General features: G+C 30.4%; 1 protein-coding gene across 1 annotated transcript in view; it reads left to right on the forward strand.

Moving 5' to 3' along the window:
• The first annotated feature begins 2024 nt into the window (after positions 1–2024).
• LOC108760562 (Fatty acid synthase 3) overlaps positions 2025–21572 on the forward strand; it is a 26492-nt gene continuing 6944 nt past the window's right edge. Inside the window, exons 1-11 of the mRNA XM_018506601.1 lie at positions 2025–2199; positions 3469–3719; positions 4071–4302; positions 4971–5392; positions 16591–16884; positions 17148–17352; positions 17443–17603; positions 17963–18280; positions 19104–19609; positions 19867–20171; positions 20841–21242. Of these exons, the coding sequence (XP_018362103.1) occupies positions 2025–2199; positions 3469–3719; positions 4071–4302; positions 4971–5392; positions 16591–16884; positions 17148–17352; positions 17443–17603; positions 17963–18280; positions 19104–19609; positions 19867–20171; positions 20841–21242 (3271 nt within the window). The remainder of the gene's footprint in view (positions 2200–3468; positions 3720–4070; positions 4303–4970; positions 5393–16590; positions 16885–17147; positions 17353–17442; positions 17604–17962; positions 18281–19103; positions 19610–19866; positions 20172–20840; positions 21243–21572) is intronic.

A 21572-nucleotide genomic window follows, 5' to 3' on the forward strand; every position in this document is an offset into this window, starting at 1 on the left:
AAGCAGAACAGTATCTATTTATAATAAGTTATTGTACTTTTTTTTAACAAAACTTATTAAAACTTCATTAAAACACATATGCTATACATACATTTAATAAAGATCTCAAATACTTGCCATGTTATTAACTCTCTGATCGGCAAGTTTTTTTCTGTACATTTAATCCTGTTTTATTAATAAATTTGTAATACATAAATAAATTTTATTATATAATATATCGTTAAATTCATTTATTTATAAATTCATTAATAATTTCATGTAACAGAGAGAACGTATCAAATAACGTTCTAATGAAATTTGTGTTGAATAAATTTAATGTATTGGAAACGACCAGAGGGTTAAAGATTAAATGATACGTGATGACTTTTATTCGTATAAGAATTCTAAATTTAAAAAATGTTCATAGGTAACATAAGCTTTATTTTAAAAAAATACAATTACAATAAATATATAAGGCTAATTTTTATTTATAAATAAGAAGATAAATGTACTTATATGATTATATTATGTAAATTAATGTTAATATGTGTTAGTAGCATATATATATATATAATATAATATATTCTTTTTTACATCAAAGTAAAACTTTTGTATTTTTATAGTTTAGTTTAAAACGAATGTGAAGACAATAAAAATATATCTTAATTATAGTGTTGTGCTACTTATGTCACTTTCTAAAAAATAGTTGTACATAATATCAGCTCTTAAAAGTAATTCTATATACTTTCCTTTTTGTAATGATTTTATTGGAACAAAGTGCCACAATTTTTTTGTAAAAACAAATTGTAAATGACCTGTAGCTCACGTGATATTGCAACACATTCGTGCATTACAGTATACGTCAATGTAACTAATAGAGGATGATAGCATATATAATGTATTCTGATGTGATATCCGGCCACCCTTGACTCCTGTGTTCCTGCCATGCCGAATATTCATTATACGAGCGGCAGGAAAAGAGCATTATAAAAGAAATTTTGTTCGTAACACATATAGTCGAATATGATGTCAAATGGTATGTTTTTTTATTTGGCCAAGTCTGTTACATATACGCATATATATATATATATATATATATATATATATATATATACACACACAAATAATGAAGATTGAGATTAGTTATACATTTCGTTTCATAACAGCTTAATCAATTTTGTATGTAACTAATTATTATCAGTTACATAAGGGAAAAGAACTGAAACAGAACATTTTAATAATTATTATTTTATAAATAAAAATGTTTTTATTCTGTCTTAAAAATTATATTTAAAAAATATATAAACGTTAAATTTACAAACATATTTGTAAAACTTGGTACAGTTTAATAATATTTATTACCTAAATCGAAAATTTCAATTATGAGTAAACTAACTATGGATTTGTAGCTTCTCTGTGTAATGTTATTAGATTCATTGTATCAATAAAATTTGTCATAATTCAATCTGTGTTTTTATAATAATAAAGAACTCTCTTTTGATAAAAAAAATTAACAAGAATGCATGTATTAATTAAAACGTAAATAGTATATAATTTTCATTGCATTATGCACGTACATAAATAATGCTCAAAAGTCCATTGTTATTCTATAATTATTTGTGAAATTTAAGTCTCTTATGATAAATATATAATACTTGAAAGTTAGGTTTTCATAATTTGACTTATTTCTCACTAGTAATGTAAATATTTAAAGGAAGTTCAAAGTAACAATAATGAAATTCATAGAAGGTAGGGATGTACTTCGTTATAAAACTCGCTGTTTTCCTCTGTCTTGTCTTTCAGTTGCGAGTCATCGTTCACAGAATCAGTTGATAAGCTCATTAAGTTGCCTATAATAAAAAAAAATCATAAATTACTGTACGGTGCAAAAATATAAGATAAGAAAATTAATTGTAAATATGTTTTATAATTGATGGATTAATTAAGACATCTCTCAATCAAAATAATATTTTAATAATTTATTTTAGAAATATTGTTTTTTTTTTCTTTAAATTGACGAAATCTGAAGACCTTGGGAACATACGATGACTACAAGGAAATTATTCACGAAAGGTTACAAGACACCTGAACCTGGTGAAGAAATTGTTATTTCTGGTATTGCCGGTAGATTTCCAGAATCAAAAAATGTGGAGGAGTTCAAAAACAATTTACTAAATAAAGTAGATATGGTTACGGATGATGATCGCCGATGGAAATTAGGTAATTAATAAATATAGTTTGTGCATAAAAAAAAATAATACGATGTACATACAGCAGAAAAGTTTGAAAAATTTACGAATTAACTTCAAATGCTTGTGAATAACTATGATACAGAGGTGTTCAAAAAACAAAAATGAAGCTTGAAGTTTGTACTTTGAGAAATTCCTAATGCCGATAGAGTGGTATCAATAATTTTCCAATGACCGATGTTAGAGTGACAACCTGCAAAAGTACAGCCTTCTGTTTCCGGAGTTGCACGAAATAAAGCAGTTGACGCAGCTTAATAATGTGATAAAAAGGGCGTGAAATTTCCAAATCTTCTCTTCAAAATGCACTTTTGCGGAACTCGTACGATAATTTTTCGTCAAGTTATGACAATTTAAAAAAAAAATTTTTTATATGAAATAGTGATGAATTATAAAATGTAATGCTGCTATGTGTGTGTGCGTGTGCGTGCGTGTGTGTGTGCGGAAAATTTTGATTTATGCAAGTCATGCGCACGCATGTACGTGTAAATTATGTATGCGTACGCTTACACACACACACACGCGCGCGCGCGCGTGATTTCAAATAATCAACATTTTATAATCGATATAATTGATATGTAGTTCGAACTGATAATGACATCATTACAATACAATTCACAATTTATCATTATTTCGTACTAAATAATTGTTTTTTTTTTCATATTAATTATCATAACTTGGCGAAAAATTACCGTATCGAGTTCTGCAAAAACGTATTTTGAAGGAAATTTTGAAATTTCGCGCCCTTTTTATCCCATTAAATTGTGTCAATTGTTTTACTCTATACAACTCCGGAAACGGGAAGCTTTACCTGTCAATTTTGCAGGTCCTCACTCTATTATCGGCTATTTATATATATATAATATAAACGTACGTGTATAGATTATTCTATTTTAAATGATGACCTCAAATATCTCTTAAACGATTTTAAAGAAAAAAGTTTTATATAAAAAATATAGTAGTTGCATATTGCAAAATATGTAATTTTTTTTAAGCAATTATATATAATTATATATTTTACAATATGCAACCACTATATTTTTTATATTGAAAATTTTTTCTTTAAAATGCGTTGTTCAAGAAATATGGTAGTATTTAAGGTCGTCATTAAAAATGGGACCCTATATGTGTACTATATATGTTTATTTTTACCCTAATTATATGTTTATTTTTACCCTAATTGCGTAATTAAAAACATCAAGTTGAATATAATGATTTATTATGTTTTTATTAATGTAAACAGATCATCCAGACATCCCTCAGCGTACAGGAAAGATTAACGATGTTAACAAATTCGACGCGTTGTTCTTTGGCGTCCATTTTAAACAGGCCCACACAATGGATCCGATGTGCAGAATCTTATTAGAACACGCTTACGAAGCTATCATTGATGCGGGAGTTAATCCAAAGCAGCTACGTGGATCACGAACTGGCGTTTTCGTGGGTGCATGTTTCTCTGAATCTGAAAAGACTTGGTTTTACGAAAAATTACAGGTAGATTCTCACTATTAATATGTAACAGTAAAAAGGACAGCTAAACGGGTCAAAAGACTCAAGATTCATTTTGTTAACCTAAATGTAGATGCACAAACAATTCCTGAATTGATATTTTCTATATTTTTGAAATTTTTTATTACTCGTTTGTTTATTACTAAAAATGAAATAATAAAGTGTAGGAAATATCACACGTAAACTTAAATATTGAAGGCAATATATTAACACGAATTTGACGTAAATGTAAACGATCGTGTGTGTATGGGCGCGCGCGCGTGTGGTGGTGTGTGTGTGTGTGTGTGTGTTGATAAAAAATGATTTTCTATTTTTAATTTTCTTGATTACGATTAGGTAAATGGTTTTGGAATTACCGGATGCAGCAGAGCCATGTTAGCGAATAGAATTTCCTACTGGCTAGGAGCGACTGGACCATCTTACACTTTAGATTCCGCTTGTAGCTCGAGCTTAATTGCGTTGGAACATGCTTATCGATGTTTGCAAGACAATCAATGCGACGCCGCTCTTGTGGGCGGATCAAACCTGTGTCTTCATCCCTATGTATCGCTGCAATTTTCTCGTCTTGGTATATAATCTCTCGTCTTCGATCATATTTTTTCTGCATGAATTTCTGAACATGATACAAAAAAATTAAAAGTCACGTTTCCTTCATTAGAATCCTAATAAAAACAAAGTTATACTTATTATTAATCAAGTAATTATACCGATCAATAATCAAGTTAAATTTATTGCAAAGAAACATTTTATCTATGCTATATCAAAGATAATATATGATATTATATGATAATATATGATAATATATTCATATATGAAGAAAGTTTAAGAAAAGAGAAAGATTAAAATTTTCATTAAAACTTTACAATGTGTTTTCATAATTAGTTACATATATTAACAATATCAACGGATTTGTATTGTAACTGTACATTGTTATGTAACTTTTCAGAAGATTTATTCCTGATAGTTTTCTATTAGAGATGATATGTCGATATAAAAAATACATACTACAGCATATACTACATATATATTTTTAGTATTTATATTATTAATCATACATGTAGGATATGATTCTGTAAGAAATTAATAATTTACAATTATATATGAAACACAATAAGTTAGAAACATAAAGTAACACACACACACACGCGCGCGCGCACACGCACACACAAAATACCAAATATCTAAAGATATAGGCGATTATTTTTGTATATTTTATTATAATAATTACAATTACAGGAGTTTTGTCGCCTGACGGCCGCAGTAAATCATTTGACGCCGACGCGAATGGCTACGCTCGCAGCGAAGCAATTTCCGTTATATATCTACAGAAGGCGAAGAATGCAAAACGAATCTACGCTACAGTGGTCTACGGTAAGACAAATTGTGATGGTTACAAGGAACAAGGCATCACGTTTCCGTCGAGCACTATGCAAGCCAGGTTGCTGGAAGACTGTTACAAGGATTGCAATATACCACTGAACGATGTATACTATATTGAATGTCATGGTACTGGCACCAAAGTCGGCGATCCTGAAGAACTTCACGCAATCGAAAAAGTCTTCTTTGAGAAAGATAGACCTACTCCTTTGCTAATCGGTTCTGTTAAATCAAATATGGGTCATGCCGAGCCAGCTAGCGGCCTATCTCAAATTGCCAAGGTGACTTTTTTTTTTAAAGAAATATTGTATTTATCATTAAGACCTATTGACAACCTTTTGAAACAAGAAAGATAAAGTTAATTTAAAAAAATTTTCAATTTTGATAAAGAAATGTTAATGAGAGAGATTTATACATTTAGATTATAGTTGAAGTAACAAACTATTCCAGTCTACATATTTAAATAATAAGCATTTAGTTCTGTGATCTCTAATTTCTTATAATGGAGATGTTTTTTTTATTTTATTTGGATAAATTTGACTTTTTGAATATTAAGATTCTAATTATTCAAATATCAGTTCGGATATCAATACTCGAATAATAGGATAATTCGGTAGACTATTATCCGAATACTCGAATACTGGAGTCCAGTCAATTAGAATCATTTACATTTATATGTCTAAAATCCTTTTTTCAGATTAAAACCAGATAAAGTGTCTCTGAATAATGCAAGCAATCAGCCAACGTTCCTACCACGCTTAAACTATCAGTTCTCGTCCGATCACTGAAGTCAAGCAGCGTTGGGCACGGTTAGTACTTGAATGCAGTGAAAAACAAAATAGAAATATCTTAAGGTATAAATTAAGATATTTATATTTTATTTTTCACTGTAAAAACGGAAAATGCAAAAAAAAACCTGGCCAACGTTACACGGTGTTCCCAAGCGGTCACCCATCCAAGTACTAACCGTGCCCAACGCTGCTTGACTTCAGTGATCGGACGAGAACTGGTAGTTTAATGCCCATTTCCACCAATATAGATTAACTTTAATCTCGGTTCAACTTACTCTTCGTCTTTTTCTAATCTTTAGAACTAGAAAAAGACAAAGAGTAAGTTGAACCGAGATTAAAGATGATCTGCGTTGGTGGAAACGGACCTAAGCGTGGTATGAACGTTGGCTGATTATTTGCATTATTCAAAGACATTTTCCCCGGTTTTAATCCGAAAAAAGGATTTTAGAAATATAAATATAAATGATTCCAATTGACTGTGCTCCAGTATTCGAGTATTCGGTAATAACAATTATATACATATATCCCCACTTGATTGACACAGCAAAACAATTTGTTAAAAAACGACCAATAAACGAGCAAATTAAGATATTAAATTAACTTAATTAATATATACTTGAGATTCAGCAACAATAAAATTGCATACAAAAAATATTAAAATATAAATCGTTATTTTTATTGTTAATTGAAGATGTGCATAAACGCTCTAAGTCTTGCCGCAGTTTCTGTGGTATGATAGTGTTAAACTGCTTTATGCTGCCACAGAAACTGCGGCAAGACTTAGAGCGTTTATGCACATCTTCAATTAAAAATAACGATTTATATTTTAATATTTTTTGTATGCGATTTTATTGTTGCTGAATCTCAAATATATATTAATTGAGTATTAATTTAACATCTTAATTTGCTCGTTTATTGGTCGTTTTTTGATAAATTGTTTTGCTGTGTCAAACAATCAAGCGGTTATACATATAATTGTTACAACAGAATACTCGAATAATGGAGTCCAGTCAATTGGACTCATTTATATTTATATTCATGTTCTAAAATCTTCTTTTCGGATTAAAACCAGATAAAATGTCTCCGAATAATACAAGCAATCAGCCAACGTTCATACTACGCTTAAACTACCAGTTCTCGTCCGATCACTGAAGTCAAGCAGCGTTGGGCACGGTTAGTACTTGGATGGGTGACCGCTTGGGAACACCGTGTAACGTTGGCCAAATTTTTTTTGCATTTTCCGTTTTTGCAGTGAAAAATAAAATATAAATATCTTAATTTATATCTATATTTATATTATGTTAAGATATTTATATTTTATAAAAAACATTAACAATACAAGGAAAATGAGAGTAAGGCGCGGTGGTGCGCAGATTCAATTATAAAACAATTTGTGACAATTTCTTACATAGATGTATTTAAGAAATTATGTTAAAAATCTGAACGTTTTGGCCAACATTTGGGGCCATCCTCAGCGAAATACAAAAGGTTAAACACATGGAGATTTCCTTGCAAACTCACATAACAGATCGAATGATGTAAATTTAAATCCCTTCAATTTGATTCCATGCCAATGATGAATTGTAAAAATACAAATCCTAAGAGGGATATATTTGTAATTCTTTTTTCCATAGACAAAGAGGTTATTTTTGACATTTATCTAAACAAGAACAAATAAGAAACACCTGACAAAAAATTCAATGGTTACTATCTAAACAAAAAATTGATACCGAGAGTAATATCTTTCCCATACATTATTTTTGCACTTCGAATTCATCCACAATTACACATTCAAAATCTTCACAAAACAATAATTTCTCCTTCACATTTCCTCCTCATTCTTCCTTTCAGGAAGTTGTCCTGAAGTTTCTATAAATCCTTCCTCATTCCTCCATTACAACAATCAAAGATAAGTGGTTCATAAATTTATCATCTATATCCATTTTACCAGATATCCAATGCTTGTTACAGTTGGGAGAAAATTTCTATTTACCCATTTCCAATTCCAAATTGACGCCAACTGAATTTTTAAAGAACACAGAATATATGACTAGCAAAATACATATTGACAAACGTTTGACGATCACGAATCGTTCGATTCCGATTATTAACAGTTTGAACTCATTTTCCAAGAATTCCAATCCATTCATATTCAACTTTCTCATCTCCTACAAATGACAAAAAAATTTATGAGTAAAAATCCTGATATTATCTTTACCACAACTGATAAGGGTAATATAACTATAGCCATTGATAATATTGAATACAAACAAAAAATGAACTGTATATTGAATGATTCTGATACCTATATAATGATCAAGAATGATCCAACCAAATTTCTTACAAAGTTAGGGATACTCCTCACAAGATGGAAAAATACGGAGTTGATCGCTGACAAAGATTATAGAAGGACATATTGTTCTGATGGAAATTTGTCGAGGGCGTATGGACTAGTTAAAGTTCATAAACCGGGTAACCCTTTGAGAATCATAATTTCATCTATTGATAATCCATTGTACTCTCTTGCTGCGTTCTTTCATAATATCATTCACAGTAGTACGCCGAAAGCTTCTTATCATGTTAAAGATAGTTTTGAGTTGGTTAATCGAATGTCTAACATACATACTGACACAAATTACTGTCTTTATCTCATTGGATATCATTTCACTTTTTACTAATGTTCCAATTGAGTTGGTATTGGAGAGCATTAACAATAGATAGTCTTGTATCTCAGAGGCTGTAACATCCCTAAGAATGAATTTATAATATCTCTCCAATTAATTTTTGAGTCTACCTTTTTCATATTTAATGGTGTGATTTATAAGCAAACTTTTGGTCTACCCATGGGGCCCCCTCTCTCTCCAATTTTAACTGACTTGGTTTTGCAGGATTTGGAGATTAGAGAATTGGGGACTTTGAGATTCTCATTACCATTTTATGTCAGATATGTTAATGACATTGCTACAGCTGTTCCATCGGATGCGACTGATGAGATTTTGAATATTTTTAACTCATTTTTTTCCATCCGAGATTCCAGTTACCATTAAAATTGGAGAGTTAAAAAAACAAGTCGTTAAATTTTTTAGATGATAATATCAATATTAATAATGATTGTCTGGAATTTGATTGGTTTCATAAACCAACAGTTTCAGGAAAATATCTCAACTATTTGTCTTCGCATCCACTGTCACAGAAGAGAAGTGTAGTATTTGGAACGGTGATCGAGCATTTCTCTTGTCGCATTCAAGATTCCATCAGAAGAATATTCTTTTTATTATTGAGACGTTATTAAAGCAAATGACTATCCATTAAATTTTATTTTTAAGACAATCAATTTACGTTTAAAGTCACTTTTTTATAACCAAACTGATAAACAGAATAATGCTATTTCTAATAACACACACACACACACACACACACAAAATGAAAGAAAATAAACCTTGAATTATATTTTACCTCACATTCCGTTACTATCGGATAAATTTAGGAATATTATGAGTGACTTGAACGTTAGATTGTCTTCCTACAGTTCTCAACAAATTAGACAAATATATTAAGATCCATAAAGATGTGCTTACGAACAACTCGAAAAGAGATGAGGTATATCAGATTTCTTGCAAAGATTGTGATGCAATCTATGTTGGGCAAACGGGTAGAAAATTACAAACCAAGATTTCTGAACACAAAAATCATATTAACAGAAACATTAGCACACAATCAGTTATGACGGATCATAGATTGCATCACAATCATGAATTTGATTGGTTGAATGCGAAGATTTTAGACACAGAAAGATATTTGGGCAAACGTGTGACTTCGAAAATAATTTTCATAAAATTACAAAGAAATAGTTTAAATTTACAATCTGATACTGATAATCTAAATCATGCGTATACTAAAATTATTAATCAATTGTAATGCGACTTATTCATATATTTATCCTTACGACATGTTTTCAATATGTAGCTTAGTTTCACATATTAGTCAGATTTTAATTTTCTCTCTCTCTTTCCCCCTGGTTTATTTATATCATGTGCGACATGTACATCAGTTTGTGTTACTTCATAACGATTCTGACTTTCATAACGATAACATCTTTTTAATCTAATTATACATTTATGGTCGGATATGTACAATTACTTTAATATTTATCGGACCTTTCTTGCATTCTTGCCTGCAGTGTTTTACTTTATTTTTGAATAACTAGTTTAATTAATAACGTTCAATCCTCTGAGCATTTGTATTTTTACAATTCATCGTTGGCATGAAACCAAATTGAAGGGATTTAAATTTACATCTAAGTAGTACCTCAATCTGTTATGTGAGTTTGCAAAGAAATCTCTATGTGTCTAACCTTTTGTATTTCGCTGAGGATGGCCCCAAATGTTGGCCGAAACGTTCGGAGTTTTAACATAATTTCTTAAGTACATCTATGTAAGAAATTGTCACAAATTGTTTTATTTAATTAAAAAAACGCACCTACAAGACTTACAGCGTCTTACTCTCATTTACATTATAATGTTAATGTTTTTTAAAATTTGAGAGTTATTACTAAGCTTTTTATTTTTTTATATTTGATTATTTACCGCAACGGAAAATGCAAAAAAAAATTTGGCCAACGTTACACGGTGTTCCCAAGCGGTCACCCATCCAAGTACTAATCGTGCCCAACGCTACTTGACTTCAGTGATCGGACGAGAACTGGTAGTTTAAGCGTGTGAACGTTGGCTGATTGCTTGCATTATTCGGAGCCATTTTACCTGATTTTAATCCGAAAAAAGATTTTAGAATAGAAATACAAATTATTCTAATTAAATGGACTCCAATATTCGAGCATTCGGATAATAACAATTATATGTATAATAGCTTGATTGTTTGACACAGCAAAACAATTTATAAAATTAACAATGAATCGAGGGCTACAAGTCAAGCTGGATCTTAATACTATAAATTGCTAAAAAATAAGTTTATTACACAAATGTTTCGACCTCTATTGGGTCATTTTAAATGTTTAAAAAGAATACAAAATAAAATCAACAGCTCATTTAGATAGCAACATGTCAAAACATAATAAAGATTAAGAACGATGAAAGTAATAAACTATATCGTCGTGTGTGTATCATTTCGCAAAACGGGAGCCTTGATTAATATGTATAAAATTAACAATAAATAGCTGATGGAATCTTAACATTACATATACGTTACAGCGCACTGCTCTCTTATTAAATGACCTTAACGCAGTCACAGCGATTCAGAATTGCAATCTCAACCGACAATGATCAACCATGAATCTTGTCTAGAACACAATATGCAACCAATTGTATAAATAAACAATTTTTTATATAAAACAACAAAACATTAATACTAAATCAGTCGCAAGCTATCAAATTTCACATTGTAATTAAACATTTGTGCTAAAAAATTAGAATAACGTGTATCAAATAATAAAACAGTAGTAGATTACATCAATAAAACAATTTATCATTAAACGATCAATAAACGAGCAAATTAAGATATTAAATTAATATATATTTGAGATTTAGCAACAATGAAAAAATCGCATACAAAAAATATTAAAATATAAATCGTCATTTTTATTGTTAAAAATGTGCATAAACGCTCTAAGTCTTGCCGTAGTTTCTGTGGCAGCATCAAGCAGCTCAACAGTATCATGTATCACAGAAATCGCGGCAAGACTTAGGGCGTTTATGTAAATACATCTTCAATTAACAATAAAAATGACGATTTATATTTTAATATTTTTTGTATGCGATTTTATTGTTGCTAAATCTCAAATATATTAATTAAGTATTAATTTAACATCTTAATTTGCTCGTTTACTGGTCGTTTTTTGATAAATTGTTTTGCTGTGTCAAACAATCAAGCGGTTATATACATATAATTGTTATTACCGAATACTCGAATACTGGAATCGAACACTTTGCAGTGAGAAATAAAATATAAATATCTTAATTTATATATCTTAAGATATTTATATTTTATTTTTAGCTGCAAACGGAAAATCCAAAAAAAACTTGGCCAACGTTACACGGTGTTCCCAAGCGGTCACCCATCCAAGTACTAACCGTGCCCAACGCTGCTTGACTTCAGTGATCGGACGAGAACTGGTAGTTTAAGCGTGGTATGAACGTTGGCTGATTACTTGTATAATTCAGAGGTATTTTACCTGGTTTCAATTCGAAAAAAGATTTTAGAATAGAAATATAAATATAAATGATTCTACTTGACTGGACTCTAATATTCGAGCATTCGGATAATAACAATTATATGTAAAACCATTTGATTGTTTGACACAGCAAAACAATTTATAAAATTAACAATGAATCAAGGGCTACAAGCCAAGCTGGATCTTGATTCTATAAATTGCTAAAAAAATAAGTTTATTACACAAACGTTTCGACCCCTATTAGGTCATTTTCAATGTTTAAAAAGAATACAAAATAAAATCAACAGAGTTCATTTAGATAGCAACATGTCAAAACATAATAAAGATTAAGAACGGTGAAAGTAATAAACTATATCGTCGTGTGTGTATCATTTCGCAAAACGGGAGCCTTGATTAATATGTATAAAATTAACAATAAATAGCTGATGAAATCTTAACATTACATATACGTTACAGCACACTGCTCTCTTATTAAATGACCTTAACGTAGTCACAGCGATTCAGAATTGCAATCTCAACCGACAATGATCAACCATGAATCTTGTCTAGAACACAATATGCAACCAATTGTATAAATAAACAATTTTTTATATAAAACAACAAAACATTAATACTAAATCAGTCGCAAGCTATCAAATTTCACATTGTAATTAAACATTTGTGCTAAAAATTAGAATAACGTGTATTGAATAATAAAACAGTAGTAGATTACATCAATAAAACAATTTATCATAAAACGATCAATAAACAAGTAAATTAAGATGTTAAATTAATTTGCTCGTTTATTGATTGTTTTTTGATAAATTGTTTTGCTGTGTCAAACAATCTCAAGTGGTTATACATATAATTGTTGTAACCCAATACTCGAATACTGGAGTCCAGTCAATTGGACTCATTTATATTTATATTCATGTTCTAAAATCTTCTTTTCGGATTAAAACCAGGTAAAATGGCTCCGAATAATGCAAGCAATCAGCCAACGTTCATACCACGCTTAAACTACCAGTTCTCGTCCTGGAACAAATTTGAAAAAACACTACAAGAATTATATACTACAGAAATACCTAATAATAGAAACCTATCTTTACCTGAAATTGATAATTACTTACTGGATTGCAACAAAGCAATATTAGAAGCTGTAGAAAAATCTGTACCTAAAATTAAAGAAATAGATTCGTTAAAATTCTATCTAAACTCGAAGATAATTAAACTACAGAAACAAAAAAAATAAAATACTTACTCAAATACACCGACTCAATAGAAAGTGGCCTAGGATAAATACATACAGAATGAAATCTCTGAAAAAAGAATTAATGAATTTAAAAGAACAACTTAAAATTCAATTCGCTTCTTCCATCAGTGAATATTGGAAAAAGAAAATTATAAATATCTCAAAGAAAGACTCGGCTAAAATGTTTCCTAAAATTAATAAAATCTTTAGAAAAAAAGAAATGCGGAAATAAGTAATTTAAAAGTAGACGTAAACTCGTCCATTCTAGAGAAGGCAAGATTAAATGAAAATAACATTATAACTGATAATAACGGACTCGCAATTATTGATGCTCTGCAGGATAAACTCAATGTAATAGGCACACATTTCGCTAGTATTAACAACAAAGATTTTGATAACGAGAGAGAGACCGCAACTTAATAATGTAATCTCCAAAGAAACAAATGCTTTTAAGGATAAAATTAAGTGTGACCGAGAGCTTAATATTACGATATGTGAATTCAATACTGACAATCCGGCCGATAATCCAAATCCGATCTTAGAAAATAAGCAGTATTTCATTAACACTCAAGAATTAAACGTAAGATTCAAAAAACTAAATAATAAAAAATCCTACGGACTTGACGGAATCCCCAATATAGTACTAAAACATATGCCCATAAATTTAATACATAGTTATACTATTATTTTCAACAATTTGCTAAATTATTCTTTGTTCCCGGAGAAATGGAAAACAGCTAAGGTTGTTGCAATTCTGAAAAAAAATAAAAATAAAGAGTCACCTGCTAGTTATAGACCTATTAGCTTGCTTCCTAATATTAGTAAGGTTTTTGAAATGATCATTAACGACCAACCTCAGTAAGTTTTGCGACGCGAATAAGATCATACCAGAATGTCAATTTGGATTTCGACGTAACTTTTCTACGATTCACGCTCTGAATAGATTGACCTCGGATATTAACTCTCAATGACAACAAGTGCGCTGCTAATTGACCTTGAAAAGGCTTTCGGTTTGGCTGGATGGTTTGTTATTTAAACTAATTAAAAATAAATTCCCTGTATATCTGATTAAATTAGTATGGAGCATGATTTCAGAACGCTCGCTCGTCACTGCGTATGGACACGAGCTGGCCAGAAACACATATAAAATACATAATGGATTACAACAAGGAACGGTTAATTCTCCCATACTCTTTAGTATTTATACTTCTGGTATGTTAAAAATTTTTAATCTAAACCGAACCGAAAATCCGCAAGCGATCGCCTTCGCGGACGACCTGATTATATACCTGGCAGATAGCTGGACATCTGAAATACAAAAAAAATTACAGGAAGTGTTTCACAAATTAGAATATTATTTTAAAACATGGAAACATTGAGTTAATATTGGCAAATGTGAAGCAATATTATTCAGACCTCCTTTGAATGATGCAAATCGAAATATAAGAAAAAATTACAAATTGTTTCAACTAGAAAGTTCTCTAACGAATGGTGAGAAAAAAATTCCGCATAAAAAACAAGTTAGATACTTAGGAATCCTTCTTGATGAGAGATTGCACTATAAAGACCATTTAGTGACTCAACTTAAAAAAGCCACGCAATCATTTATGGGCTTAAAAAGACTCTTTTATTCTAAGTATCTTCATACTGATGTTAAACTGATATGTTACCAACTCTTAATAAGACCTATTATTACTTATGGTTGTCCCATATGGTACAATATTAGTGCATCCCTTATGGAGAAGGTCAGGAAATTTGAAAGAAAATGTTTGCGATCCTGCCTGGACATAAATAGATCGGCCGAATCTAATTATGCCAAATACATAAGCAATTTGACGCTATATGTATAATAAGGCTAAAATACCGCGTATTGATAACTATATGTTAGGATTAATGCATGACCACTTCTTATAAGCTAGTAAACTATTCCAAAATGGTTTAATCTTCGGAGCGTTTTATCCGAATCCCATGTACCATCAAAAAACACTTTCCACGGGTTATATTCCCCCGGAAGCTTTTATATATCTTGATCAAAAGAAATATCTACAAGATAAAAATGGAATTCCCATAATTTATCACTACCCTAGACGTAATAGCAGAAAAAAAATAATATACCCTGAAAATACCGATAGCAATAACACGTCCATTACGTGGCGATATGATGTATCCATCCCTGACCAATCAAATTTGAAAAAAAAAAAAAATAATAGACTTAAGTACTGGTGGAATACTAATGATTCCAAACTTACCTTAATATTGGGTTTATACATATATTTACATATGACACTTTATTTCGAATATAAGATTACTTTTAGTTCTCTAGATAATATTGGCGGCGAGTGTCAGAGTACCGTCCGCCGGACTCAACTATTAATATAAAATGTCGTTTTCCTTTTTGTTTATTAGACATATATTACTTAAAAATGTACTTACCTTTTCAATAAACAAAATACATACACATACATAATACCAGTTCTCGTCCGATCACTGAAGTCAAGTAGCGTTGAGCACGGTTAGTACTTGGATGGGTGACCACTTGGGAACACCGTGTAACGTTGGCCAAGTTTTTTTTTGCGTTTTCTGTTGCAGTTAAAAATAAAATATAAATATCTTAAGATATTAATATTTTATTTCTCACTGCAAAGTGTTCGACTCCAGTATTCGAGTATTCGGATAATAAGAATTATATGTATAACCGTTTGATTGTTTGACACAGCAAAACAATTTATCAAAAAATGACCAATAAACGAACAAATTAAGATGTTAAATTAATACTTAATTAATATAATTCTGTGGTATATATGATAGTGTTGAGTTGCTTTATGCTGCCACAGAAACTACGGCAAGACTTACGGCGTTTATGCACATCTTTAATTAACAATAAAAATGACGATTTGTATTTTAATACTTTTTGTATGCAATTTTAATGTTGCTGAATCTCAAATATATATATTGATTAATTATTAATTTAACTTATGAATTTGCTTTCTTATTGATCGTTTTTTGTAAATTCGGATAATAGTTTACCGACACACATTCACACACACACACGCGCGCGCGCGCGCGCACACACAATATGAAAAGTGGAATTTATCCAAATAAGAATTGTATTGTATTTATCTCTTACTTACTTAATGTTAATTAAAATCGTTGCTAATATTGCAAATATTTAAATGTTTTATTGAAAAAAAAAAAAAAAAAAAAACCATGAGGCAGTCGCGAAATTTATGCTATATTTAGTAATTTATTAAATTGCAACATATATCACAGGTAATAGTAGCAATGGAAAGCGGAATAATCCCATGCAATTTGCATTTCAACCGGCCACGAGAAGGCTTGAAAGCTCTTGAAGATGGCAGGATGAAAGTCGTCACTGAATCAATACCTTGGGAAGGCACTTATTCGGGTATAAGTTCCTTTGGTTTTGGAGGTGCCAATTGCCATATCGTATTAAAATCTCATCCGAAAAATAAAATTAACAATGGAGCACCATCTGATGATTTACCGAGACTCGTAACAGTATCTGGACGTACAGAGGACTCTGTTAAAGTATTCTTAGATGATGTAAGTAAAAATCAATGAAAAACCATATTATGAGACAAAAAATATAAAAATTAACTGAAACACATGTCAGAAAATGAATAAAATATATTTGTCATAGAGATTAATAATGAAATTGGAATAGTTATGCTATCTCTAAGCATATTTCTATACAATGCAATAAGATTTCTTCGGAAAAAAACTAACGCAATGCGAAATGTTTGAGATATTCACCTTCGATTGGATTCGTTATAGATTCATGAGAAATTTAATTTTCGTTTTCGTAGATCGAGAGACATCCAGTAGACACTGAGTATATTCGTCTGTTACATGACATTCACAATGATGATATCCAAGGACATCTGTATAGAGGGTACACAATAGTTGGCTCCAAGGCGGAACATTCCATAAGAGAAGTAGAAAATTATTTGGGAACTGCGAGACCTCTTTGGTTCGTGTTTTCCGGTATGGGATCTCAATGGCCTGGTATGGGTATGTATTGTGTTAATTTCTTTCTAATTTCTAAAAATGAAAATAATTATATTTTTTTATTTATTCGATATATTTGTTGATTTCAAATAGGTATCGAGCTGATGAGATTCCCTGTCTTTGCCGAAGCTGTTAAGAAATGTGATGCCGTCTTACGACCACGTGGTGTAGATATTATTAATATACTAACAAATAAAGATAAAACTATTTTCGACAATATTTTACACTCATTTGTGGGTATCGCGGCAGTACAGGTGAGCTGCATATAATTACGACATTCACATTATTTTTTTAATAATATAAATTATATTCTACGAAAAAACATTAACTAATTGTAAGTATATTCCAAAATGAAAAAAAAACGATTGGCGTAGAAATAAACCTTTTTTAATTAAATAAAAATTAAATTAATTTAATAAATTATATAAGATATATCAATATACTCTTAAATTAAAAATTATATATATTTAATTTAAGTTAGAATTAAATATTACAGTATTTAAATTAAAAATGAATAATTAAGGTTTTAAAGTAGAAAAAAACGTAGAATCATTAAATTTAAAAGATTGCTTACTATTCTTCATTATATTCTGATATAATATGAATTTTATAGATTGGTCTAGTCGATCTCCTTACATCGGTAGGTATTGTGCCGGATAATATTATTGGTCATTCTGTCGGAGAGCTCGGTTGCGCTTACGCAGACGGATGCTTCACCGCCGAACAAATGATCTTGTCATCATACTCGAGGGGTTTGGCGTCTATCGAAACTAAAGTAATTTATGGTTCGATGGCGGCTGTAGGTCTTGGCTACGAGGACATCAAAGATATGTGTCCACCTGACATCGAAGTGGCTTGTCATAACGCTTCTGACAGTAGCACTATTAGTGGACCTGCTGAATCTATGAAAGAATTTGTCGCCCAATTACAGGTTTGTTTAACGAATCATTTTTTGTCAAAAATTTTTCTAAATCGTGTGTAAGTGAGATTTCAACAAGTAAAATGATGTTAAAATAACTTTCAGCTTGTTAGTTATAGCCGTTATAGCAATATATGCGACATTTGTACAGGGCGTCCCAAAATAATCACCAAATATTTCATGGGCAGGTAAAGCGGACTAAACTCAGTCGAAAAGTCCTCTATCATTTTGTAATTTTCGCGATAGTTAACAAGATATTAATTACTAAAAATTGCTGAAAATTGGTCTTCAACAATTTTTTACTCAAATACTATCAACTTTACAGAAAAACTGCAAGAGACAAAGATTGTTTATTTTCTTCTCATACAATTAAGAATTTTTTCAGAATTTTTTAATACTGTATTTTCTCATGTTGGTAAAAATAAGAAAATGCAGTACTAAAAAGTTGATAAAAAATTCTGAAAAAATCTTAGAGCTCTACGAGAAAAAAATAAACAATTTTTGTCTTGCAGTTTTTCTGTAAAGTTAATAGCATTTGAGTAAAAAATTATTGTAGACTAATTTTCGACAATTTTTAGTAATTAATATCTTATTGTTAATAACTATTGCGAAAATTACGAAATAGTAAAGGACTTTTTGACTCAGTTTAGTCCGCTCTACCTGTCCACGAAATATTTAGCGATTATTTTGGGACCCTGTATACTATATATTTCTGTTATTCTGTTACAATTCTTATCATAAATTAATTATTTATTATATTACCAAATTATAAATATTGTCTAAATTGTTTTTCTTGTAATATTTATTTTAACTAAATCTACGTATATCTAAACAGGCTAAGCAAATCTTTGCGAAAGAAGTACCATGCAGCAACATACCCTATCATAGTCGTTATATCGCGTCCGCCGGACCGAAACTTCTGGCTTATTTGAACGAGATAATTCCTCAATCGAAGCCGCGCAGCAGAAAATGGCTGAGCACGTCTGTACCACGCAACAAATGGTCTACCGCGGCCGCCAAGTTGTCATCTGCCGAATACCATACAAATAATCTTCTGAATCCTGTACTATTCGAAGAAACAGCGCGTATGATCCCGAAGGATGCAGTGACCATCGAGATCGCGCCCCATGCTCTTCTACAAGCTATCTTGAGGCGATCTCTTGGTTCGGGAGTCACAAATATCGGGCTTACCCAACGTGGTCACAGAGACAATGTCGAAGTTGTTCTGCAAGGACTCGGCAAGCTCTACAACGCAGGAGTACAACCGGATATTGCAAAACTCTTTCCGCCCGTCGAGTATCCAGTTAGCCGTGGTACCCCAATGATCGCACCTTCTATCAGGTAGGCTTGTTGGAATTTAAATATTTAATTGTCTAAAACAAATCCAAAACTTTTTTTTGCTCAGTGTGCATCAAAATTTAATCATTTGTCATCAATTTAACCGTTTGTCTATCATCAATTTTCTTTTTTGATCATTATTCTTATAAAATGCTAATTAATAAAGAAAATAAAGAAAAATTGCATGAAAATTATTTTAGAATTCCCATCGTGCTTTATTAAAAGAAATTAGGATAATAAATGATTTAATCTCCTTTAAGATGGGAACACACTGACGACTGGTACGTAACAGCATTCAAGTTGCAAAAGAAGGTCACTTCCGGAGAGAGAACTCTTACCATGAATATAACAGACGAAAACTTCGAGTATATGAACGGTCATGTTATTGATGGGAAGAATTTAATACCTGCCATGGGATACCTTGCTATGGTTTGGGAAACTATGGGTACGTTGCAAGAGGAAATGTATACAGAGCTATCAGTTGTCTTCGAAGATGTCATATTCATGCGTGCTACTCATATTCCAAAAGAAGGCAATATTGAGTTAACAGTAATGGTTCAAAAAGGTAATTTCATTGTGTTTTTATTCATACAAAATGTGTATGCTATTGTGATTGACAATTATTGTCACTATTGATATGTTTTAACTTATTACATATTCAGGAAAAAATGTTTATATATAATTATATAAAAAATTGACATATTTTATATACAATTATATATAATTATATATGAAATATGTCCATATATATAACATTTTTTCCTGGATATAATTCAACTGTATTTATAACAATTTATAATTCCAATACAAAATCATCAATTGTGACAACAATCGCAATTATTATTTATTTAGGATGCACATTAATTTTTTTAGATAATGCTTAAAATTTTCAAATTTTAAAATTGAATTTTTTAATTGCTCGAATTGTGTAAAATTGTGTTCAAATATAATTTAATTATTTTAATTTCTGACTCTGATTTATGTTGATTTCTTTGTATTTTGTGCTAAATTTTTATTATTTTAATTAACTGTCTTTTGAACTTTTCTGTTTTTATTATTAATTTTTCAATTTGATTGATTTTATGATTTCTACATTTGAATTGTTTTCTATTTGATGTTACTGTAGTCCTGAGAATATATATATATATATATATATATATATATATGTATATATTCTCTCGAATATTTTAATATTGACGAATATTTTAATTAATCACAATAATTATTTTTGCAGGCACTGGAAGATTCGAAATATCGGAAAGTAGCACTCCGATTGTGACTGGATTGATTCGAGTCGTGAAGAACCCAACGCAAGAAAAGGTACCTGCTAATCTTTTGCCAGAAGATGATGATGAGGAAGAAGTACTGACTACTAAGGACATTTATAAAGAGCTAGGATTACGAGGTTACCAATATTCAGGCATTTTCCGTTCCTTAAAAAGCGCATCCCTATCAGGGAATAAGGGACACATTGCTTGGATGAGTAATTGGGTAACGTTCCTCGACAACATGCTACAGATAATGATTCTTGGAATGAATACGAAAGGTTTATATGTGCCTACGAAAATACGCAAGATCGTGATTGATACTAAGCTTCACCAACAAGAAGTTCGAAATTTCGATCCAGAAAACAATCGTAAGTTTATATTTCTCAAATTCACAAATATTTATTTCGCAAAGTTTGCTTTTATAAAAAGATTAACTATAATATTTCTTAATTTGTATAATGTATATTACGCGAGAGTATTAGAGAGTAACAGATTTTTAATTGTTGATAGAATTTATATGATTTTTATTCATCTTTTTATTTTAGTATAGATCAAAATTAATTTTTGCGCTTCTTAAAAAAAGAAACATTAAAGTAGAGATATTTTGCTCAAATTCTTTTCAATACTGCTAAACTTTCAAAAAACATATCACATAAATTAAAAATAAATGTTTTAAAAGAAGTCATATATGTATATAT

Source organism: Trachymyrmex cornetzi, unplaced genomic scaffold, assembly GCF_001594075.2.
Source record: "Trachymyrmex cornetzi isolate Tcor2-1 unplaced genomic scaffold, Tcor1.1 scaffold108, whole genome shotgun sequence".
NCBI classification, from domain to species: Eukaryota; Metazoa; Arthropoda; class Insecta; order Hymenoptera; family Formicidae; genus Trachymyrmex; species Trachymyrmex cornetzi.